General features: G+C 41.8%; 1 protein-coding gene across 3 annotated transcripts in view; it reads right to left on the bottom strand.

The window, feature by feature from the left end:
- The window catches only part of LOC139605811 (A disintegrin and metalloproteinase with thrombospondin motifs 2-like), a 128,356-nt gene that overhangs the window by 40,492 nt on the left and 61,342 nt on the right, over positions 1–26,522 (bottom strand). For all 3 annotated transcript variants that reach the window (XM_071457614.1, XM_071457613.1, XM_071457615.1), the window contains one exon: positions 15,975–16,149. In XM_071457614.1, the coding sequence (XP_071313715.1) occupies positions 15,975–16,149 (175 nt within the window). The remainder of the gene's footprint in view (positions 1–15,974; positions 16,150–26,522) is intronic.

The raw sequence follows: 26,522 nt of genomic DNA, 5'->3' as shown, positions 1-26,522 counted from the left end.
TTGAATTACATAACAGCGAGAGTGTTAAAGGTTAACGTACAGTGATGAATCCATCGTCGCCTTGTGTTAGCGTGTGTGTTTATGTGAGTGAGAGAAAAAACAAGTGGGGATGGAGTGTGCATGGATAATATGAGCAGACATGCACATACACACATAAAAAAGAATCCAACATGGTTCAGGAACACACACACTGATGCAAATGCACAGACTTACAAATACACAGAAACGTACACAGAGGGGCGTTCGCTCAGTTAAGCCATGCATGAGGCATGTGAGATGCAGCTGGCTTAAGCTAGCTTAGTACTAAATGCAACACACACATAGACATACACATGTACATACACTGGGGCAAACAAAAAGCATGAGTAGACACCAGTAGACATCAGTATCCACTGGGTTGTAATGGAGAACTTTGCCTCCCCCTGCTAAGAATAGCAAGAGGCTACTGTAGCTAGCCATGAGAGAAGAGAGAAAGGGAGGCTGTGGGTAGAAAGAGGAGTGTGGTATAATGAGCTGTGTGTCCTTTAGTAACGGTGAGTCAGCGGGTTACAGTCGCACATGTGGTAGATGGAAATCTAAAATAAGAAAAAAAAAAAACTTTCATTGAGTTAAAACTAAGAAGATCATACTATACTTGTGAAGTATAGGTTTGAAATTCATTACTAATTTTAGTGGAAAAATAGTGTATTAATCTAAAGCTTAGATTATTCTGCCTTTATATTCAGGACACTACAACAACTGCTCTTCATGTTTGGCATGTGTGTAACAAAACTGCATATTTGTTTTGTGTTTGTTTATATGTTGGTGTGTGTTCCCTGGTCTGTGTGTGTGCGTGTGTGTGTGTGTGTGTGTGTGCATGCGCGCGTGTGTGTGTGTTTATGTGGCCAACGACCCTACAAAATTCCCATTTCCCTGATGAATTACACTGAACTACACTGAGACAGGGAGGGAGAGAGAAGGAGTGAAAGAAAGAACTAGAGAGAGAAAGAAAGAGAAGGTAATCATTGTTTCTAAAGCTTGTAATGCAGTTACAGGACGGCTGAATCTGCTTAGAGATCAAAAAGAAGCAGTGTTCCCCAATTTTTACCACTCACTCGCACACAAACACACAGAACTAGCTCTGCCATCTACGCAACACATGCTTCATAATCCTGCTTTTCAGGCCGACCTGTTCTCCCTAGTCTCCTATTCTCCCACCTGACTGACACCCTTATCCCCACCCATCCCTCCTCCACCTGTCAGGCAGAGGCACAAGTCAGATTCAGTCCCCAACCTGCCGCCCACCCACCCTGGATCTCTCTGGCCCTGGCTGTCGTTTCTTGCATTTTCTGAATATGGCTGATGGAAATCATCTTATTAGCGCTGTGCTAATGTCTGCTCTGGATTCCTGGGACACTCTGGCTGCCCCTATTTTAATTGGCTGACTTTTTAAATATTTCATTCTTTTAAATACAGCACATCACCTTTCCCTTCACTGAGTCTGACCCCGTGGCTGGCTGCTCGGTATGTCAGACTGGGAATATAGATGGAGGGAAATTATTTTCACAGTGACATACCACTATATTGCTATGGATTTTTTTTTTTTTTTGATTTTATCATGTTTGGTTAACGATATGAGTGAAGTGAATTTATTTAATTTTATTGGTTTCATTTTGAATTTGTATATTAAAAGGACAGTAGTAAAGGGATATTTAAAAGCTTTTTATATGAATATGCAAATACAGAAGCAGAAAAATATCCTGAGCAGTTATTTTATCAGGTTTCAACAAAACATGTGATTTTGATCTGTGGAGAAATATTTCTCAATCTTTTCTGGACTGTTACCCAGTTTTTAAGGCCCAAAAATTCTCATGACCCTATTATAATGTTGTAAAATTATTGGGACATATGTGAGTATGGCTTTCCTCTGTTTTTGACTGAGAAATGCACTGAGGGGTTCAATTTAAAAAACAATTTAAAAAGTGTATTTCCAATTACAATAAATATTTTACATTTTTAATAAATGTAAACATCTGAGTCTGAGATATCTCCCACAGGCAAGTCTGCATGTCAAGTGATGTCATATAGACTCCAAACCACAACTGATGTAGTGTGAAAGAGGGGGTGGGGGTAGTGGTATAAGAGCAGTGGGGACAATTCAGATGCCCAATAAAGTACAAACATGATGATTCATGGACAGAAAGAGATTTGGGTGCATGAAGGCTGAACGAACCCAACAAAGCCAAGGAAGATGTGGATTCTTTGTGCACTAGCAATAAAAATGCAGGTGAACGCGTTGCTCACTCAGAAACACACACACACACACACACACACACACACACACACACACACACACACACACACACCTGGCAGCCCTGGGGCTACCTCCAGGACAGAATGGGTGATGGAGCTGGGGGAAGGAAAAAAAACACAAGGAGTGGAGTAAGTTGGGGAGGGTGATATAAAAAGATAAGAGAAAGAGAAGAGTAGAAATGTGACAAATTGATTTAGATCAACACAGTTCAGTTGGTTCCTAACTTAGCAGCCTAGTTGTGCTATCATGAAATGCAGCATAATGTCATTCTGATTAACTAATGCATAACACCCAAGAATTTGCCACCAAATTGTCTGCTGTTGAGTTGCATTATGTGTCATGTTGGTGCAACATTTTGATAAGAAAGAAGAATGTGTGGAATAAAAAAAGAATATCTCTGGTTATGCTGCATTGGTTTTGATCCTCCTTTTAAAAACGATCATGTCCATCATGAGTCTGCTAAATACTCTTTTAGCATTATACAAGATCTTTTTTAACTGTCGTCGAGTTGTAAGAGATCATATTTGCCTGCTGTCGTGGCAGTGGTTTTGGCCCAGAGTATGAGAATCTAGCTTCCAGACTTAAGATCTTTGTAGAAAAATACATCCATTGCGACATTGCGATGATGGATGCATCGTGGGAATGTCCACTTGAGTGCTATTTTAAGGAATCCCAGTCAGCTCTGACTTACTGGAAATGCAGAGAAGATGAGACATTTTTAAGTGCACAGATACCTCTTCTTTCATAAGCATTTACATGTGCCATACACCTTTGTGTGTAACTGTATCCATGTGTGAGCTAATGTGAGATTAAAGTGGAGGGACAGGAAGCTTGCTGAAATGTAAATCCCATGATTCAGTGTTTATTCATCATCTCACTCTGAATTTAAAATCAATATTGTTCTCCATATGTTAGCACAACACTATACTTCACATGCTCTAGCTGAACACACTCAAACAACTCTTATTTAGCTGTTTTTTTTTGTTGCTTTTGATTAAAAGCAAAACTAACATTTGCTTTGCAGCTCCATAAGCTGCCTGGGTGTGAGCCCCTAAACCTGGCAGTTTGACACAGTTAGGCACACAGGACCAAGAAAGCAAACACAGCTGTTATGAGTTTCAACCCTTTGGGGAGCATGAAGTAAGTAAAGAGTTTGAAGAAGTTATCAATCTGTAAATACTGTCTGCTCTTCTTATTGCTGAAAAGTTCAGTATTTGGAGAAAGCTGAGAATTTAGCACATTATTTGAGTCTGTAATAGACGACAGAGTGATGATACTCAAGGTTGACATTGCACTAGACTTTATTTGGCAGCTGTAAAAGTGAAAATTGGTGCTAGGAGGAATGTAAGCACAGGTAGGATTGTGATGTGACAGCTTCAGCGGCTCTGAGTGCGCACACACATGTGTGTCTGTGAGTCATGGCTGCTCCTGCGGCCTTTAACACCCAGTCATCTGTCATCCATCGGCTCAGCTCTGCACTGCTGCCGTCTCAATCGCCTGACATAACATTGCACACACACACACAACACTCACTTTCTCTGTCTCTCTCCTTCTCCCTCACACACACACACACACACACACACACACACACACACACACACACACACATACACACAGTATTTTGACAATGTGCCACTGGCACTGAGTGTGAGTGGCACAGAAACACACACAGTGTTCCCACAGCGTTCCCTGATTAACGAGATGGTTTGTTCTCTTCCTCAGGCCTGGACCAATCAGGCACTAGGACACAAATCTCTCCCCGCTGGTGATGCTGAAGGCCACCGGCCACTATTTATTGGCAATCTCAGTCCTAACTATCCAGACAGAGACAGCAACACACTTGCCACAGGCAGACACCACCACCATGTCTGTCTCGGTGTGTGTTTTTCATGTGCTCCCGGTGAATTTATATGGGGGGAATAAATATGCCTGCTAGCATCATGAAGTAACAGTTTGAAAGAACATTAAACAAATACACAAGACATATAGAGGAATCTCCCCATTTTTAGATTGTGTGGGTGTGTCAATAGAGTAGAGGCATTAGAGCCACAAACCCATCAAAGCTGTGATTAAAGCAGATTAGAACTTCTCCACTAAAAAAAAAAAAACGTCTTTTTATATCTCAACAGAATAATTCCTTCTTTTTTACCTCTCTGGACTTAATTAGCTGGATTTAGCATGCTCGGTGCTGTAGATGCTCAGCTAAACATTAGTAATTGCCGTGTTTATCTGGTTTCAGAGTAAAAATATCCCACACAGAGAGGTTGTGACAGTGCGGCTGCTTTCACCAAAGCAATATTCCTGTTTTGTTCACTGAAATCCGCAAACAGCTATTCATGGCAGATTCTATTTTTTTATTTTTTATTTTTTTCTGAAAGGCCTCGATGACAGCTTTGTTGGTGAAACATTTAACAGTGTTCCCAGCAGTTATTTTAAGAAGACTTCAATTGTTTACAGTGTTTCTCTTTTTAATGGCTTTAACATCACATTAGCAGCTAAATTACAGATAGTCCTGGCATGAACTTCAGCCTCAGAGGTTTGAACTGGTGTGACGAGGAGTTAAATGAGAAGGCACTTTCCGTCTCATCTCCTCATTTCTCTTCTCTAATTTGCCCTCTGCTCATTCTTTACTCACTAACCCATCTCTATCTTCTATCTTGTTTATTTCCCTCATAAGAGAAACCTTTGATATTTGTGCCGACTTATTACTGGTTCATCACCACAGACAACAAACAGCATATGTAAGGCACAGACACATGAAACATTCGCACCACAAACATTGCAGGTGTGCTTATTTATCCAACTTCACATTCCTAAACTAGGTGATGAATTATAATCTGAAAGTGGAGCCAAGAGAAAGTCAGCAGCGTCTACTACACACTTGTGCTATTGATACCAAACAGGAATTCAAATGCAGAGAGATGTAGTGGGAGGAAATGTGGAAGAAGAAGAGCCAGAGCTGAACTTGGCCTATATTCCTTTCTGTAGTGTACGATATGTGAGTCATTCTTTGCATAGTCCGACACATTGTGATCCCAGACCTGGCTCAAAGTCATCACAGCAGGGAGGCCAGAGGTGAGTCACGGGCAGGAAAAATTAGGAAAGAGTAAGAAGATTCAAATTTTATTTAAAGTTATAATCCCTCAGATTTACATTTTATCAGATCCTGCTTTTGACATTATTTGTGGCTGCCATTATTTCAGCAATATTGCCTTTACTCCTGCAAATATCACAAGTTCAAATTAATGTTCTCCTAATGTGCTCATTCACACACCCTGTGCATTTCTGGCTTTGAATGCATTTTTTAATCTTGTTTTTGCTGACATTCAACTTCTTAGTTTGCAGCAATGATGGAAAATGTTCCCCAAGCTGTTTCAGTTCACTGTGAGATCGGTGTATGGTGTGGTTACTGGTGCAATAGAGCACACTTCTGACCACACCCAACAGAGGTGAAGCAGAGTTGGAAATTCGACGGTAAAACACTGACTTTTTTCAGTCCAGTGCGAGATTACTCTTTAGAAAGTGAGGAAGCGGAGAAGCAGGAGCCAGAGGAAGAGAGACAAGGACAGATAGTTCAGGTGTAGGAAGAAAAAGCTGAGGAATAGAGGTCAAGAGGAGAAAGCAAAAGAGAGATTAGGGAGGGGTTTAGCTACTGTGTATGAGCAGGGTAAGAGTAAAAGAGACACAGACACACACACACTCACAAGCCAGAACACTGGAGTTTGTCAGCGTGACTGGGAACCCTTTCAGAAACCTCCCAGAGTTCTGATAGGAAGGCTGGAGGAAGAGAAGGATCACAGGGGGAGCGTGGGTAATATGCCAGAGAAGTGAACTAAGTTTTATCTGGCGTCAGCACATCTGCTATGGAAGATGATCTATCTCCCTCTCATTGCAACAGGACGATACATATGGCAGGAGAGGTAGAGTTTGCACATAAGCTGCTCTGCTCGCACGCACACACACACACACACACACATACACACATGCAAAGAGCACGGCAGTGAAGACATGCCAGCGTGCTCTGTAATTATCTCAGCGTGATTGTGACCACAGCTGCAGAGGACACATTACATAAAAGCAAAGGGCTTCCACTGTCACTTTCAACTGACTGTGTAAACCACTGGCTCAACTATATTACAACTACACACACACACACACACACACACATACACCCCATCTGGCTCTCCCAGCAGAGTAAAGCTAACACCTCAAACTGATCAGATTTATGTAAATTTTGATGTGATCAGCATTATTCTCACACAGAGGCTTTCACATGCCAAATGAAAATCTGGACAGATACCTGTATGTCATTCACTGTCAGTGTATTTCATAGCTGCTCCTGGCAATCAGCATAATTAATATGCCTGACTAAAACGTTTTTAATACACCTTTTCTCCTTGCTCTGCTGAAGTATGGTCAGTATTTTCTGTCTTCTAAAGCATCTTATGGTCACTGCATGTGAAGCTGATTGAGCACTTGGCCTCTGTATTTGTTGTTTATGATTTATGTTTTCAGGGTTATGTTTATGCAATTCTAAATGCTATGTTAATGTCAGTGTCAGTGACAATATTATATTATTATTAGATTATATTATACTGTGGATAACTATTACACTTTCATGTGGTTTAAGTGCCGCACAAAATCTTTTTTGGTCTTCAAGAGCTAAGGTGTGGTTTCCTGCATGGCAACCTTGTATGTGTATACAGACATACTCACCAGCACACAATGGACAGACTACCCAAAATATAAACCATTAATTTCAAATTGTATTGTACTGTCCTATTCATATCTCTTCAAACTCAAATTTGATGGTGAGCTAATATTTATTTTGCTGTAATATTAAGGATAATTTACTGTACTAAATTGTATGGATTGGAAATGAAATTGCAATACATGTTAATGAATATACAGCTCCAACTGCAATTAATTAGGACAACCCAATTCTCAGTGAGGCACATTGCCCTGTTTGCCCTTTTATCCACCCGAGGGTGGATAAATCATGTTGCTGCAGCCACAATATATGTATAGTGTGTGAACAGAGCCAGAGCCTGCAAGACAAGACAAAAACACAATTAGAAAGTTTAATTAGATTATTATAGTATCTTTGATAAATGAAGACTAATAATCCAGGCTGTAGTTTCCCTCCTACCACCACTGTGTTACAGTAATTGCTCCACACAAGCACACATGATTAAAGGTCAGGGTACAACAGTGTATGGATAACCACAACATGACCTATCTGGATTTGACAGTCACTCTGGTTCACTGGGTGCAGTAAACAGAATGACAAATGTGTATTTTCAGCTCCTGCTAAGCTCTAAGCGGGCTTTGTTTTGTCCTCCCTCTCTCTATCCTCTCATCTCTACAGCCATTCTCTACTTTTATTCGAGCTAAATCTGAACACATCAGACTAATGCTACAAGACGTATCAGCCAGCTCAGAGGGAGCAAAGAGCTGAAGACATAGGTGGAGATGAATTTCTGTTCTCCTCCTAGCTCTCATCTATGCTGATCCAATAGTTCATTACACTTAAAGTAAAAACTCACAAAAATACTAATGTGCTACATTGATCACATACCCGTTCCTATTCCTTTTTCTTAAATTTCTGACTGTCTGAGCCATAAACTGATGCTCATGGCTAGTATCATAGACACTGTCAAATGAAGAAGCACAGAGCTGTGTTTTATTCGATTAAACTTCCCTAGGGGGCGCAGCAGCAGATGAACTGCAGCCTAACAAACTCCCACCACTAACCCATCACTCTGCTAATCAGACAGCAGCCACGAGGCCACACGGCACTTTTACAATTTTATTCTCACTACATGGATATCTGTCTGTTATTGCCACTCCTGTCTTTGTTAGAGACAATTAAAAATAAGCTTTCGTTTAAACCAAAGAAAATGACCTAATGAAATATTTGGACCCTCATGCATAAAAGCAAAAGTTGAGTCAGGCAGGATTGTTCTGTCAAATCTTTAGTCAGACCACATTTTTGTTCTTTCGTGTTTCAGGCAAAATACACCACTATCATATGAACACAGACACAAACTAAAAGGGTTAAATCCACACACTTCAACCAGTAGACAACCACTACACAAACTAGACACACATACATGCTCTGAAAGCCTCATTCACGAGAGGCTCCATTAACCTCTGAATATGCTGCCATAGTATTATATCCTCTTTACACACATTACTACATTAACCTACAGGGTGTTTTAGTGAGAGGCTGCTCAAACCAGGGACAAACATACTGCAATTTAAAGGCCCTGCACGCCCACACAGGTGTGCTCAGTTATTCTGGCCGATTAGAGCTCAGATGTTGGGTGGAGCCGTGCTGGGAGTCACTAAACTATGTATACTTATAAAGATGATAAAGGTGCAAATTGTCCTCCCCTAACAAATGCAACTAAACAAACAGGAGATCACCCACATAGTCTTGAAAGGAGCTATAATCAGCCAAAATAACTTACTGTGTAAAGCTTTAACATTAGAAAACAATGTCAAATTTTCCTGTTCGAGTGTGAACATCAAGGAAGCTTATTCAGCGAGGGCAGTGGCTTCCACACTTCTCTGAGTTTAGTGCCAGATTTAACACAGCATGTGTGTGTGTGTGTGTGTGTGTATAGACTGTGTTTGCAGCACTGTGACAGTAGTGGGAGGAAGGAAGTCACACGCCATCTCATCTTCTATGAGCTTCTGTCCCTCAGGTTGACTGGTTACATAACTGATGCTAACACAGAACACTGGCCACCTCCAGGGAGGTCTGTTGCATCTAATTGTATTCACACGGTTCTACCTGTTTCGTGGGAACCCTGTGTTTTAGTCAATGTACATACAAATTTAAGATAACTAGGATATTATGAAATGTATTATATTATCATTGTACAATCATAGTCCAGCCACTGCATGTATACATATATTGCTCATAAAATTTCAAATACAAATTGTATTATTTTCTGATTATGATGATTACCATCATGTGCTCAATAGGTTTCTCGGCCCTCATATCAATAAAACATATTTTCTTAGTTTTTTTTTCAGCCAAGCATTAGTACTATGCACAACATAACTAAGACTGTGCAGCTATATGATCTAATTATAATGCCTGAACAGGTTTTCTGTACTCACACACAAACTATGAATATTGTAACCCTACACTTAATCCCTATACTACATTAATAAACCTTACTGAAAACCTTAAACTTAACTATTCAGTATTTTGATCCCTAGACCAGACAGGAATATTCTCATTTGACAGTCCATCCGAGAATTTCCCAAATCACATAAAATGACACTTGCTGGCAAATAAACTATGGATATTACAATTAAGATATGGTAGAGTTAGACTACTAACACACTTGGTAAGGGGGTGGTTAAGGTAAAAACAAAAAAAAAAAGTAAGTGTTAATTGCATGTCTGTGACAGGATATAAACTCCAGCCCCCCATGTGAAAGTCACACCCATCTACCTTCCTAACTGTAGAGCCCTTTCTTTCTTCACAAAAGGACACAACACTAGCACTGCCAATGAAAGTTAGCATCTGTGAGGTGTCATGCAGGATCACTATTGTTCATTGTAAATATGAAAGTACGAGGAGACATGCTTAGCTATGTAGCAGGATTTTGACATCAAAAGTCTGGTTCTGAAAATATGAACACACCATTAGAGGCAGCACCAAGGCTCAGAAAGGTGCTAATCTTGTCAAAACACTATGATCACCATGATTATAGTGACGCTCTCTCAATCACTGAGGCTGTAATAACACTATTCCTCTTCATCCCTCCAAGGCTTCCCTTCTTCTCCACCTCATCGTCTCCTTGCTCACTCTCTCTTTGTCTCACAGACAGACAGAAACCCACACACAGACACACACACACACACACACACACACACAGACAGACTGTGTGTGGGTCAGTGCAGCAGCAGTGGCTGCAGACAGGAGCAGAGGTCGGCCGCACCCTGCTATTATCCCCAGAGTCCTGCTCTTTTTAAAGACACTGCCGTGGCACATTGAGTGACGGCTCAATGGAAGGCCTGCTGGGAGCTTACTAGCAGGTGAGGAGTCAGATGAGCCAGAGGGAGAACACACACAGAGGGACACAGTGCAGGCAGACAAATACACACTTACACACCAGTAGACGCGCAAATGCTGTCAGTCAGTCATGAGTGAAACAGGCAAGAAATAAAACCTGCAAAAGCATGGAGCACACATACATGCAGGAATGCATGACTGCACAGACTGCACACACACACAAACACACATATGCTGAGTGAGGTAATAAGCCAGTCATACTCTCCAGGGATAGAGCCAGTGGCCACAGAGAGGGAGAGAGGAAGCAGCTGGCTGCTGAAATACTTCCCCTCCTAGCACTGTAATTTCCTCCCAGAGGCACACCTGGGCCGGCACTCATTCACGCATAGCCTATATACTGTATCTGTGTGTGTGTCCGTGTGTGTGTGCGCGTGTGTGTGTGTGTGTGTGTGTGTATACACAGTGACCATGTGTGAGTATTTTTGCACCTGTGTGTTTTGTCTTTTGTGTGTGTGTGTGTGTGTGTTCCTGCTTGGCTGCAGTGTGTTTACACAGGTATTCGCTGATACACACTGCTGATCCAAAGTGGGTCCCTGCTGAAATTAACTTTTTAAATACTGGGTCCAATTAACACCTTTTATTTTATATATAGTTGTATTCTATGTATATTCTATACATTTATTCTGGATGACTATCTTGAGCTTTACAGCATATATTTAACTGCACTATAATGGTTCACTGAGGTTTATGTTTCCAGATCCTGGAATTTGCTGCTAAGTTTTAGGTTTCCCCTGCTAAAAATGTTGAGCCTCAGACAGGCCTTGGCAAATGACATTGTTTACATAGGCTATATGCGGTTAAGGAATTCTCCTTGATGACTACTCATTTTAGAGGTTAACAGCAGCCTCAAGTCTCTCAGGACAGGTGGCTCCTAACTTCATTCCTACTTGGGCTTAGGTGGCCATCTACCTTCAGGGTGAATGGGGAGACACTGCTGGAATAGGGATATGTTGCTTCAGGAACTGGGCTACATAATGGAACAAAGCACTAAAAAAAGAGGAAATGTCCTGTTTATTCAAATGTTTTTTAACTTACCCCTAACCTGGGGGTTGTGTTTCCTGACTGCACATGTTCCCTGACCCTGCTAACTTCTTTTAAGCATGCAAAAATAAGACCTAGGTTATATGAAATTGTAATTTCTCTTTAAAGTTGTCCTCATCCACTTGCAGCTGGTGGTGCTGCAGGTCCAAAGGAAGGTGATTAGAGGATGACGTGGCTCTTAAATAAGCCTCATAATAACGTCTGGAGAATGTCACCTTCTGAGTGTTTCAGGTGGCTATTTGGGATTCCAACAAGAGGCACGCTGTACTGCAAAGTGTCTGCTGGGACACCCTGTTACACACTGAGGATGAGTTCAGGCCATTTATGAGTTGTGTATGTGTGCATGCTCACATCTCTAAGTGCTTAAACACGAGTCTCCTCTTAAAACCCTTGCACCATATGACTATCCTTGTGTCACACCGGCAGAGGCAGAGATAGAGGGGAGCAAGAAGGGGGGGTGAAAGAGAGGGGCAGAGAGAGAGGGTTCTCAAGGGGGCCCCCTTCATTTTCTAAATGCAAGAGGCAGACATTAAGCTACAGTGACTAGCACCACTGGCCTCTGTCTGACCTGCTTCAACTTCCTCTCAGCCCAGACTGAGGCTGATGCGTCATTGTATCAGCACTGTGCAACGTGGCATGCACCAACAACACTGACCTAACAACATCACGTCAGCCCAGAACCATAAAACATAATAGAATACAGGAAAAACATACTGGAATGACACAGAACAGCAGCGCCTGAGGGCGTAAAACAAATGCAGGCTTTGTGCAGATGCATGGGGTCCTGTGTAGCTGCCTCAGTCCTCCGCCCAGTGTCAGCCCACCAGCTAATTGCAATGGCTTAGCCCCATAGGCTGCAGGGAGCATCTCTGCTTTGAGAACAATACAAAGACATGTAAATGAAAACAAGTCAGCTGCATAGGACGACTGTTCTGTATCAGAAGTTTATAGGCTACTGTATATGACAGCTCAGAGCAGAGCTAATTGGATACCATGCTACCAAAACATAACATACAGCCTGTCTTGTTGCTTCTTGAGTGCTGAGAGGAGCATTTAGGACAGGAAACAGTTAAAAAAAAAAGAAGACACCTGATTATTGCTTAAAACAGGTGACATTTATGCACATTATTGAGGTGGTATTTGAGTCTAGGTAGCAGACTAGGTGAAGAGGATTATGGGAAAAAGCCCTGTGGTAGTCCGACAACACTGCACTGGCATGCACACACATGCTTGTATACACACAGCTGAAGCAACACACCCACACAGACAGTCCAGTCCCCCTGGACACAACACTAAACGCCACCCTCACTGTCAAACCAAAAAATAAATAAATAGATAAATAAATAAACCAAAGTCATATCTGCAGACATTAGAGAATGAGTGGGAGAAAGCAAGATGAGAGTTTCTATGGGGCAAAAAGTGACACTAGACCCAGAGAAAAAGAGTAAAATTAGCAGCACAGAAAGACATTGATCAAAACCACAGATAAAAGGAGGAGATAAAATGAAATTGTAAGGGGGGAGGAAAAGACAGATTGAAGGATGGAGCTCAGTCTGCCCGGCAAAAAATGAATGGCAATCCTTCGTTTTCTATCGCAGCAGCGATTAATTGACGAATGTGCCACATTAATAATAAAGCTTGCTCTCTCCACTTAGGACATTGATTCACACCTTCTCAGCTTACGGTGTAAGAAACCGATCAATCTCGCTCTGTCTTCATCTCTCTTTCTCTCCTTCTAGAGCTCCTCTATTACCTTGCTAAATATAACTTCCTTACCTCTGTCTTTAGCCAGGAAACGAGTCCAACACTCAATAACTGGCTGTGAATTAAGCAGGCTTGGCGAAGGAGATCTCCAGAAATGATTGATTATTAATTAATTCACTAATTTCCCTGATTGATCTACAGAGAGTGGTTGTCTGAGAAAGAATTTGAGGGAATACAAAATGAGAGGAGAGAATCTGATTTTATTTTAACTTGGGGGGAAAGAAGCAGAGTGTAAAGGTAATGTGCCTCCTATGTGTCCATGTGATTGTGATATTAGTGATATGATGTAACAACTGGAAGGTAAACCTTATGTTTACATAATGTTGTGGTCTAGAATAGCTAAGACAAAAGATAAAAAGGAAAAAGAGAAGAGAGAGATCCACATCAAATGCCACTGGGAGCAGCACATGCCTGCTTGTCTGTCTGTCCGTCAGTCCGTCTGTCTGCTTAGCCTTGAAAATCCCAGCAATCGAAGCCAGACGACCACAGAACTCATGCCCACGCCATACATGCACGCACACAGACACACACACACACACACACACACACTGAGGCCTGTTCTATCCTACGCTATTGATCTGCACCCCACTCTTCATTAGAAAGAGAGATTCAAAGGCAACAAGGAGCAGTGAGACGTGTTGTGTGTGTGTGTGTGTGTGTGTGTCTGTGTGTGTCTGGTGTGTGTGTGTGTGTGCGTGTGTGTGTGTTCAGAAGTGTAAATGTATGATCAAGGGAGTTGTGTAAGCTGCATGTGGTTACATCCTGTATGTGAGTGAGTTTCTGTATAGGTTTTTTTTTTTTATTTCCCCAGCTCAGTGTGTGTGTTCATGCTTACATGTGTGTGTATATGTGTGGATGTACTGCCAGGTATCAGTAACAGTGGGAGCAGATCTGTGTTACTCTAATGCAGTCTGTCCTCACTGGGTGTTCCTATGGAAACTCTCTCTCTCCCTCTGTATATTATTAGACATTCTTGAGTCAACTGCTCAGAATAGGCAGACACAGATCTCATGTATTGCGATACACTCGTTATAAAGCGCTTTGACTCGCGCTTGTTTAACACGGCTCTCTGAGAATATTTTTGCTTGGTGATTAGTTGAGATGCAGACTCTTGCTCTGGTCGGGGTCACGACTGATTGACTCTTAGACATCAGATCAGTCACAGTGATTGGACAGCCACTTCTACTGACACAAGCCTGAGGCATGCATTGCAGTAATATTTTTCCCAGCATGCCAAGTTCCTGACAGTACAGCTGACAATGCTGATAATGCCATTTTTTTCTTTTTTTTTTCTTTCTTCTTCTTCTGTTGTGTTCAACAATAAGATGTGAATATAACATATAGTCTAGGTCACCTGGTATGAGCCAAGATGTAGTACTATCTCTCTATCTCTCTTTATATTTTTTATATCTCATTTTGAAACGACTTTTAAGGGAGTGAAGTGTCAGTGAAGTGCAAGCGGTATCTATTAAATGAGAGTCTTATTAGTTGCTGCAGTGGATCATATATGTTGCACTGCATATTAGCCTATGACATTGCTCCTCTACATCCTTGTTCATGCACAGCAAATGTTGTCCCCAGGCTTTAGATGAATAAAAGATTGAAACATGTGTTACTATGCTTTCTTACATGTATATCTTAATGTAGGGAGTTACTGAAGTGGGGAAGCAGCATTAAGTGCTTTTACAGTTGAAACATTAGACTGAGAAATGTATAATTAAAGAGACAGTTTTTGTGCGTCTTGTCTCTTGGGGTTACATAAAATAATAAACACATGCATATTCCCAACTTCCAAATCAATGATCAAAACTTCCCTCAGTTAAAAGACAAAGTAAAAAACGCTGTGAGATAAAATCTGTTGATTCATTTGATTTAATTGTGACCCCTCTCTTTTTTTATCAGTCATATGACTTTTCATCGCCAGATTTTATTTTTCTCATTTCACTGAAAATTAACAGCTTTGGGAGTAATACAAATAAAAACAGATGAAGAGATGACTATTTGTAATGAAAACATAATTTTTCTTGTGTGATCATGTTCGAACCTTGTGTATTAAAGTCTATTTGAATAAACATTTGTCCTGCTTCCCTCTAATCCTGGAGCCGACATGCTATGTCAACCTCTAAGTATTATGCTTCCTCTAATATAATGGCCTTTCTTTGTTGTTTCAGTTCATTTATTTCATCTGTAGAGTGGAAAATGGAGTCAGACACGATGAGAAACCAAAGACTTGAGAGCTAGCTGTTAACTGTTGAAGCAGCCAAGGCAAGCGTATAAAAAACATTCAGAGGGTGTTACCTTACCAATCAAACATGTGTCTCCATATTTCACTCCTTTCTCGCTGGAAAATTAGTGCAGTGACGGAAGGATGCATTTGAGTGTGTGTAGGTGTGATCTTTTTGACAGCAGGGTATGCTCACTGTGACTCACTGTCTTTGCATACAATGGTTTGATATGATTATATAACCAGGTGTGTATGAGGGAAGAATGGTTTAATACTTGTCTGTAGTTTATCTGGGGAAGAGTGAGCTCAGCCAGTGCAGTGTTGCAGGATTTACTGCAGAAAACATTAATGCTGACAAAAAGTAAATATTTGCAAGATATAAAGAGAAATATTAATTCTTCTGTGGGTTTAAAATTTAGGGGGAATGATCAGGGACCTGGCATGCAGCTTCCAGTCTAAGTTAAAAATGGAGACGATGGAGCTGAGGGGTGCATGAGAAGCATCTTATGAAGGATGAACAAAGGTGGAGGATGGCACAGTCGGAGCCACAGACTGACCTCTGGAGTGGTAGTCTGCCGCCGTGCTGCTGATGGGCGCTTTCTTTACGGCTGAAGAGCGATAGACGATGTGTGTCCTTCCTCCTCCTCCCTCCTCCTCCTTCTCTATCACTCCATCGCCCCTCTCCACAGGCTCGATAAAAAACTCCTCTTGCTCCGTCCTGATCATACCAGCCTGAAAGAGAGTGTAAGAAAATTAATTGGGTGACATGAATATGAGCAGGTGAACTCTGACACCACGTTCAGCACGTAACACCCAGCTTCTGCTCCTCCCTACTCCATCCATCCTTCACCTCCTCTCTTGTCCTGACAGTTTAAAGAAAAAAGTGGCTCTTAGCTTTATTCCATTGCAGTGTTAGGAGCATGCTGGGAGAAATAAGAAGAGGAGGGGACAGCAGTGATCCCTCACAGCCCTGAAGAGGACCAGAGTGACACCTGGCATCTAAAATGGCCAACACAAGAGCAGGAGATGAGACTGTCCCACTTCCATCCTGAACTAACACATTCTGTCAGGTAATTCCCCTCATCCACCTTCCACACACACACACTCACACAAACACACATCAGCCATGCACAAATGCAAGCTCACAGGAAGAGAGGGAGAGAAGGGAGTGAGCAGGAAGCCTGAAAGAGATGGAGAGAAGTAAAGAAGCGTGTATACAGAACACACGCAAAAAGGAGTTGCGTGCACATACACAGGGAAAACAGGCACTGGGAAAATTGCCCGTCACTCTCTCTTATTCCATCTGTCTGTTTAAGACAACTGGTAATTACCAAGGCAACGCGCTGCTGTAGAGGAAAGCCATGGGGGAGAACACACAGAGAGGATGGTGAGGCTTTGAGAGGAAGAGCGCAAAAGAAAGAGAGTGATAAATGAAGAAGAGAGAGGACATCGATACGATCAGTGCTTCTCTGCTTCTCCTCTCCACTCTGACAGGAGGAGGAAAGGATGATGAGCGAGCTGAAGAGAGGAAAGTCAGCTGATGATAAAAAAATACAGTATACATTACAAAAGAAAGTGTGATGAAAAGCTGCACTGAGTCTTGCAGACAGACATGGGAGATAGGAGTCAGAAAACTCAGCCTGGAGCACAATGACCAGCTACCAATGACTGACTAAAAGTCTGTATAACTACAGCCATGCTTGAAGCCACATTCAGATCAGCATTTAACCTCCTTCACCTATTATACTGAATATTTTGAAATTTTATTTCTACATAATGTATTTCTGCTACTGGTACTTTATTTCTACTCTGTACACGCATATTAGTCTATCCCAGAGGAGGGATCCCTCCTCTGTTCCTCTACTTGAAGCTTTTCCCTTTTTGTTTTTCTCTCTAACTGCTTTTTGTGAAGTTTTTCCTCCTCCAAACCAAGTGATTAAAGAGGGCGTTTTATGTTGCTAAGATGGTGAAACCCTTCAAGACAAATGTATGCTATATTTTGGACGACATTACAGAGGCCGAGAGAGCCCAACACACTGCAGCTTCGGTAAAACACATGACAACAAACAAAGCACAAGGCAATTAACAAACTCAACCGCCAATCTGACAACATGCTGTATATGCAACATGCAGAAATGTGCTACAGACACAAGCAAATAGAGAAACACTGCAGATTGTACACAACTGAAGTGAGTTGAACACAATATAAGATTTCTTGGTAAATGAAAAACTGACGAGTGCACTAATAATTAGTTAAATCAGCTACAATTTTTAATAAAATGAACCCATGAGAATTAATACCCACAACTGCAGTTCTCATCAGCTTTATGTAAAAGGATTTAGTGTCTTTCAGCTCATTGTTTTGGTTCTAAGACCTGCAACTTCACTGTTTACAACAACAACAACAACAAAAACTCTGGTAATCTCCCTGTACACGATATGCACAACACCAGACAGAGACAGACAGAGACAGACAGTAAGTTAGTGACTAGGCATTGAACATAATGACATATTTGGCAGCTAAAGGGCCAGATCATTTTCCAAAGCAGAGCTAAAAGTAAAGTGGCTCCTTCCATTTCTTAGGTGGCAAGAGTCACAGCTCTACATGAATGTTGATGTTGTTTGACATATCAACTTAAAGGTGATGATAAGTCAGTGCTGTGTTTGCAACTTATTTCCGCTTCCCCCATGTGTGGCCGAAGAATCTGTTACTGTAGGTTTAAAGGTTAATGCTAGATGTATAAACATATCCCAAATACTGGAATCACACTATCACAATGTTATGACTAAAACAAGCTTTTCTACCTTATTTGGTCAATTGATTCATCAGTTTTTTGTCTCCCAAGGACATTTTTGTCCAACTGGTGAATGTTTCTTAATTTGTTTACGCTTTACTTATTTGTTATGTTTTTTTCTAACTGTTGCCTGCAGTGTGAAACTGTTGAAGACGTTTTATCATTTGCTTGTCTATTTGTCTATTTGCACGTGTTTTCTTGAGTTCCACTGAGTTGAGATTTCTCAAACATGGTTCCATATGAATAAAATTTAACTTCATATGAATACAAGACAACAGATACACTGTATATACTGTGTATTATTGTTTTGACTGTCTCAGGGGCCCACTGGGTGAAGTGCAGTCATGAGAGAAGTGGTTTCACTGGCCACATCTGTATCCATAATGCCTCTATCATGTATGGTAAAGCACTTTGTATGGAGCCTGAATGTAACAAAAATGAGAGCAGTTTTAATCTATGAAAGCACCTCGGCTCAATTCTTCTGTGGATACAAGTATGCATACCTCTTATTGAATCCTTTGAGCTCTAAATAAAATGGAGTTTAACAACGAGCATGCTCCTTGAATACCCCAGAGAGGCTAATTTAAAAGGAGCTGGATATTAACAAAAGTGGCCCCTCAGAAATAAAAAGGTTTTCTATTCTTGCTTTTACTCTCGTCCTCTCCCGTTCTCCTCTCTCTCTCTCCCTGTCAGTCTGAGGCTTTGGTCCCGGAAGGATGTCGACAAGCCCCTGACCTGCCCTCTCTCTCTCTCTCTCTCTCTGTCCTTCTCTCCCTCCTCCTCTCTCTTTCTCACTCCACCTCTCTCTCTCTCCCCATCCCTCCATTTCCCGGAGCCGTGGTGCGGCATTCCGATCGGAGCTGATGGATCTGCGATGGTGCATGCATTCCTACTCCAGAATACCAAGCAGAGGGGAGAGGAGAGCTGTGTCAAAGAAAAAAGATGACATGTGGGACTGGGAGACATGGTTGGATCGATCAGAGCCGGCATAGTGGGGGCGGAGGGTTAGAGAGGGGAAGGTGTGAGGGAGCCGAGGAACTGGACACGTCCTTTGAAAAGCCGAAGTGAATAAAGCATCAAAGCGTCTGCACGCATTTCCATAGTGAGAAGCATTGTCTTCATCTTCTCTAAAGCAGAAGCAGCCAAGTCCTAGTTGAGGGGATTACAGGGAGGCTTGTCCAAACACTGTGTCCAGAGCAAGTGAGAAAAATTCAGATTGGCAGTACACTACCAGCCTTAATCTTAATGTGCCGATTCGAGTTATTCAAAGGAAGGGTTGAGGGCCACATAGTGATAAGCTGTAGATGAAGATCAAAGACATAGGTGGTAGGGGTGTAATGCAACGTTTCTAACTCTCTCTGTATTTGTTTATTTCCTGGATAAACCCAAGAAGTGGTAGGAATTAACACAACATATTTCATTCACCTAATTTAATCAAATTATAGAGAATGAAATGTATTTGAACACCACCTGAGAAACTAATGAGAACATAAACAATGAAAAAAAAGAAAATGTTCAAAATTTAAATAAAAAAATAATAATTTTCATATCCGAATAATGTATTTATATTAGGTTCTTAGAGGTGTACAGGTGTGGTATGATCAAATTAGCACAGTAGGTCTGGTGTATCTTGGCTGAAGGTGATGGAGGACATTAAAGCATCCTGTGTTTTCACATGGTTGTTCCCCTGCTGCTACAAAATATGTTATTCTTCAATCATGAATTCTTCTTCAGGGAGTGCTGTAGCATCAGCTGTCTTGCTAGTTGCTGCTCTCTTATTACAGTGAAGTCATTGTGCTCCTTTGGGTGATGAGCCTGAAGATGTTTTACAAGGTTAGATGTGTTAAAATTTAGCGTATTATCCCCAGTATACCCTCATGAGACATTTAAATTTGGCACAGTTGCTTTCTGCGTCTTCCACAGTGATTATAAAAATGTTTCACTTCACACACAATATGTGTCACTGCACATCTGGCTGAAAAGGTCAGGGCAGAGCATCTCCTTCGATATTCTTTCTATTATCTGCTTCAGTGTTTCAGGGGTTTATGTCTGCTTGCCACCACAACAGCTGATCATCTGCATACAGTCCAAGCAATATAGGCTGTAAACAACATTGTGATGGAAAAAAAATGCCACCTGTGCAATCGCTTTCAATAAATTACAGGTACATATCAAAATAATCCACCAACTTTTCTGTGGAGAGTTTTCACAGTTTAATTATCTTCCTGTAACTTGGTCCAATGAAAAGTGTCCATAACTAAGTCTGTGAATTACCTGGAACAACTGGGACAGGTCTGGTAAGACACACTGCTATTTAGGTTTTCAAATATTATTGTTCAATGCTTTACCTTGTACAAAGAAAAATGTATTCACCTCTATTGCATTAGGGAGGCGGGCTAGGTACCACTAGGACTAAGTTCGGAAATAAATCTCCATCATCAGGAATAATGATGTAAATTACATCTGAGTAATTTACATTATCAAGATTAAAGGAGGGAAAACATTAGCACATTCTGCAAAGAGTGCATGTGCACCAGCCACACACGCTCACAGCTCAACACATATAACTGGGATATAATTACTGTCATGGCCACTGAGATGGTGACACTAACCACAACCCTCCCTCTGAGACCTGAAGCCCATCGGCAGGCTCCAAATCTGGATCCTACACACTGAGTGTCCAGTTACAACAGGAGGATCCTCTGTGTTTGAAGGCACACCGAGCTCTATTTGAAGATCTGAAAGAAGTAACTCGAGTCCCGGGTAAGTGTCCTGAGGGGCACGTGAGACAGATGAGAAGAGGAAAAGCAGTGTTGGCGTGGTGGAGCGGATGTTGTGGTGAGGATCAAAGTCACGCCCGGTTGGGGCCCTTTAGCTCAGTCCAGCGCAGGCAATCTGTGTGTGTATGTTTGATCTGGTGTCACTATGTGTGTATGCGTGTGTTTGATCTGATTCATAACCCTGCTACCACTACCTAACTGCACACACAGTTGCACGCGTGCATCCACAGGCAGGCGGGACAGACACAGTCACACAAACACACATCCACGCACAAATATAGCTTTGATAGTGACTCACTCATACTGTGTAACCCTCCAATTCATTCACCCTTTGAGTCATAAGAAAATCAGGCTCGTACAATAGCAAGGCTGATTTGAAAAATTAGACACATTTCAGAGAGAGAGAGATTAAAAGGACACGTCACTGCGAATATAAACAGTGTTTTTATTTAATCGCATCAGCAGCAAATTATACCTTTATGGTTCCCTGCCAAGCTCGGAGAAAGCCAAGTTTTGTGGTTGGATTATGAATATGGCTTTGGCAAAAATGTAGATTTATATGAAATTTATGAAGCAAAGCTATTTAAAACATCCAGAGAAGCTAAATATATAAGACATTTATGACCCTTGGCAAACCTTTCCTCTCTGCTGCTTCACTCTGGCAGGAGAAAAAGTAGAGAACAGAAGGAGCAGGAAGAGGGAGAGAACCCGCAATTAAGGTTAAGTATTATGACAGATTCATTAAGTGAATTAAATTATTTGCTTAATGTCCTGAAGAGCAATGCAATTGCCTAATTATGTTAATCAGGGATATGCGCTGAGGATGAGGAGACTAAATCTAATGCAGCAAACAAACTTTATCGAATGTAAACACGGGGAGGCCTCTCTTCATCCAGCTTCTCATACGTTTTTCTACTCTGTCCTCTGTTGGCTGCACAAACACTGACACACACGCATGCTCACAGACACTGACAGGTTGTGTGTGTTTATGTGTGTGAGCAGGATCCAGATGCCAGTGTGATCTAAGCCGTGCAGGACTTAGTGATGCAGTCCCATCCCTGTCACACTGCTTAGCTCATTACATAGAGTGGTTTCTAAAAATGGTCACTGAAAAAAAAAAAACAACAAATAAAAAAAACCACACCCTTACACGACCTCTCATACATATATATAGATGGAAGCCCTGTCCCAGTCACCCTCTATTTCTTTTTCCCTGCTTTCATTTGCAAATTGTTCATCTTTGACCTACATTTTTGATCACAGTATGTCAGCCAAAAACCAAACACACACACACACACACACACACACTGTCTGGGTCAATCCAGGTTTTACGTCTTCACTTAGGCCAATACTGTCTGCAACTCCTGAAAGAAGAAGGAGGAACTGTAAAAATAGGGCAGATAAAGGAAGGAGAAGGAGGAGGAGGAGGAGGAGGAGACATCAATAAACGAAGGAAACTCCTTCTGTGAGTCCCCCACAATGGCACAGCTATCTACAGGAACATCTTCCATCTCATGAGTCTGACCCCTTTCTGCCCTCATTTTGTTATTTTCACTCTCCCTTTATGTCCTTTCCCTCCTTGCTGACATATAATTTGCTTCTCTGTTGCTTTTTTCTTTCCTCTTTTCCATTTCACTTTGTGTTTCTCCCTCACTTCTTGGTTGGACTGCAATTGTGGGGCAAGTTGCTGACTGACTGACTGACTGATGAAGTTACTCCATTAATCAGCTGATTGCTGTGTGACTGAGTGATAAGGTTACACCACTGATCAGCTGACCCAGTGTTGGAGATACCATTGGTCACTGTTGCTTTGTGTTGACAACTTAGTGCTTTTGTCACTAGATTTACAGACTTTTCCGACCCCTTCAGCAACTTTTTTTCTTTGTTTGTTTTGTTTTTGTTTGTTTTTTTCAAAAAAGCACCTACCAACAAATCTGGCACCTGCTTGGACAACCTGAACTACTTTTCCATAGGAGAGAATTGCCACTATTACCCCACAAGTGTGAGCTAGGGCTTTACCTTCACAGGCACACCTCTCTATGCTGATCGCATGGAAGCTGTCATGAATGAGCTTCTAACTTTCTCTCTGTGTGATCATTTTGCAATTAGGTCCAGCCCAAATCACAGCACAGCGGTTGTCTGTATCATATGTTTATGGTGATTCTGTCAGATAACATCGCAGTTATAAAATCAGGATTTTAACAGTGCAAAGCAGCAGCTTGGAAATGACTTGGAAGTCACTGCTGGTTAACATGTATCCATAATGAGCTGTGTTTTTGTTTTAAACTTCCACTGTCCGACAACAGAAACAGAAAAACATGTAAATATAGTTTTATTGGGAATACGTTGCATTAAAATACTGTATCTGTGAGCACAGAGAATAGGAGAGAAGTCAACAATTAAAGGGCTGAAAGCAGCTGATACTGGCCAGAATGCAAATAGTCCATGACATGGTCCACCCATATAGTAGATTTTGATCTGGTCTTGTCTTCTTACAATTCCATGAGTATTACTTCATTAATTTCTGTTTTTAATAGTACTAAGTGGTAGAGACACCCTAAATGTGTGAGAGTGAAGACAGGGCCAGGTGTTGGAAAAAGACGACAGACAAAAGACAACAAAACGCAGGTCATATTATTTAAACAGACACTGGATGGCACGAGCCTAAGAATAGCAGCAGTAAGCCAAACCTGGTTAGCCTGACCGCATCATATGTGGAAATTTTGGTTCAGGGTGAGAGCGTTGACACAGACAGAAATACAGTCACTGACAGTCTGGCAGATAGACCGAGAGACAGAGTGCCAGCCAGGCAGGCAGTTTGCAACGGAGGCTGCCTCAGTATCCCGTTCTCACTTTCTCTCTCTCTCCTAATTCCTGTTGTTATTCATTAGGACAGAAGCTCCCTCCCTCTGTTTTCTGTCCAAACAGAGATTATGAATCAGCAGTATGAAGGAAAAGGAGAAGAAACGGAGGCAAAATGAGCAGAGGACTTAAAGCAGAAGAAATGTGTGATGTCCAGCTGGGAGGTGATGGGGGACAGGAAGCAGTAGGTAAAAAAGAGACAATTTGAAAGTGACACAGGAAAAATGAAAAAAAAAGATGAGAAGTGTATAGATAAACTTTATGGGGAAAAGCTGAAAGGAATTATAGAGGAGCAGAAAAGGAGAAAAAGACTATTTGCAAAATAGAGTGCCATTTACTCCGTAATCAGCTCAGCACTACAATAAAGCAAAGGTCCTCCTCTTCCTCCTCCTCCTCATCCCTTGTTCCTTTCTCCATCTCACCCCTTCCTTCTTTCCTTGCAGCAGTCTGACAGCTCTCCTCGCCAGCCAAATGTTCTTGGCCTGGCCAACATGGGGGAGTCAGGACAAGTGTGGGGAATGTTTACACGATCCAGTCATCAGAAGCATCCACACTTGGTCTCCACTGTTTTCTTTTCACAGTGTGGCTCAGGTATTAGCAGAAGGTCTGTACTTTCTTAAGAGGGTGGCAGGTTTGCTGCAGAGGGCCCACAGGCTGTATATCATAAAACTGATATATTGTTGGATCAAACTCAGTTCGGGCCCACAGGAAGGTTTGTTCCAATCATGAGCTGTTGTGTGGAGAGTTGCTGATCTTGTGTTACACAGCATCCCCAACAATAAGTGCCATTAAGGAGAGCTCAGAACTCCAAACAGACCCTGGGGCAGCGCACCAAAGGCAATCTCTGAGGAAATGCGTGCCTATAGGGCTCAGTGTTTGTTTAGACCTCGGAAATCCTCATTTTACCTTGTGCATATCACAGAAGAAGCAGATCTGTGTAATAAAAGTACTGATACATATTCGGGAGCCTGTCAAAATCAGTCCTGCATTCACTTTACAGGTTTAGGTATATGTGATTTCTGCAATTCACATATGATGCCAACTACAGAGCACTAAAGTTTGACTTCTAATATTGTCAGTGGATATTATTATCATCATTGTTATTATCATCATTACATGATCTACATGTACACTGAAGGTTCAAGTAGATAGATCAGTGTGAAAATTGTGGAAATTTGTCAGAAAGAAAAAAAAGAAATATAATTAATTGCGTAACACAACTAGTTTGTAAGTAACAAGACTGACACTGGAGGTTAATCTTTACAGATCTTTATCTTTTGTGTGCTCCCTGCCATCACTGTGTTTATGCCGGCACACTCACACTTACTCTGAGATACACACACACAAAGCACCAGCCAAGCGCCCATCAACCCCTCTTACCGGCCCAGCCCAGCCATCGATCAGTGTGTGTGTCTGTGTGTGTGCATATGTGTATTTCGGTGTGTTCACATTTGTGCGTGTTGTCTTCCGGATTGATGAATGACCCCGATTAGTGGCGACTGACCACTCTGTGATTGCAATCTAAGTGCAGCAGAACAGCTGTTCTCAGAGCAGTGTTGTCTAGAGCAGTCTGTCATTAATATAACAGCACTTTAATGAATTACAAACCAACCACAGGCCTGGGATCTGCTGGCCAGTGATAATTACACTGCTACACCTGTACATTTTGAGACGGTCAGTGGATAAATATGACATTTTGAGCTGATCTGTGTCTTATATGTGCAGTCAATAATGAAGAATCTGGTGTCTTTTGTATTTAAAAACAATAAAATGAACATCAAACAAAAAACATTTTCAGATCTCTCCACGCTTTGTTTATTGCAGGTGTTTGGATAACTGTCAGTTTGCTTTGTTGGAATGTGGATAAATGATGTTTGTCAGTATGAACAAGACTCTGCGCTAAAACACAATAAACCTGCTTTTTTTTCTTCTCACTTTCAAGAAATCCCTCTGTCTCGCTCCCCTCCTTTCTCACTCTTCTTTCCACCCTCCTGACCCTCAGTCCTAGTGACCCCTCCCTGATGCTGACAGTCTCACAGACACACACACACACGCACACACACACACACATTTGCACACACAGATCCACGCTTAGATCCGCACCCATCCTCATCCTTATTTCTACTCTATCGCTGTATCTCCACATCTATTGGGTATACCTGTAACCTAGCAACAGAGCAAAGCGAAGACCCTCCCCTACCTGCTCACTGCGCTGACTGCTGGACCTGACAGCCAATCAAAGAGTCTCAGGGCACCAACAAGAGCCAATCAAATGCTTACTATGACAGGGAGTTGCCCCCCTGCACTCCATGCTCTTGACCCCGCATACGGCCAAAAGAAATGAGCATGAGCACACACATGCACATGTAACACATGCTTTTGCACACACACCACCTCACACAGCCGCACACACACAAGCGCAAGTCTCTTGAGGCCACCAGGAGAGATCACAGGATTGGGCTGACTTGCCTGTTGAATTCATAACAACCGATCCTTCATTAGCAGAGTGAGAAAAGGTACCTGAGGAAACACATTACATGGGTGAGTTGTTGTTGAGTGTAACTGTTGATGAAAAACTGCAAAACTACGCTTCCATAAAAGTGCTTAAGACCTGCAGAAAACGCTCGGTGAAATGCACTTCATATCAGAACAAGCACAGTTCATTCTG

Source organism: Trachinotus anak, unplaced genomic scaffold (genome assembly GCF_046630095.1).
Source record: "Trachinotus anak isolate AG129_WGS33_773 ecotype Australia unplaced genomic scaffold, CSIRO_AGI_Tana_v1 ptg000021l, whole genome shotgun sequence".
NCBI lineage: Eukaryota > Metazoa > Chordata > Actinopteri > Carangiformes > Carangidae > Trachinotus > Trachinotus anak.
The sequence above is the reverse complement of the archived record's forward strand: the minus strand, read 5'-3'. Positions and strand labels throughout refer to the sequence as shown.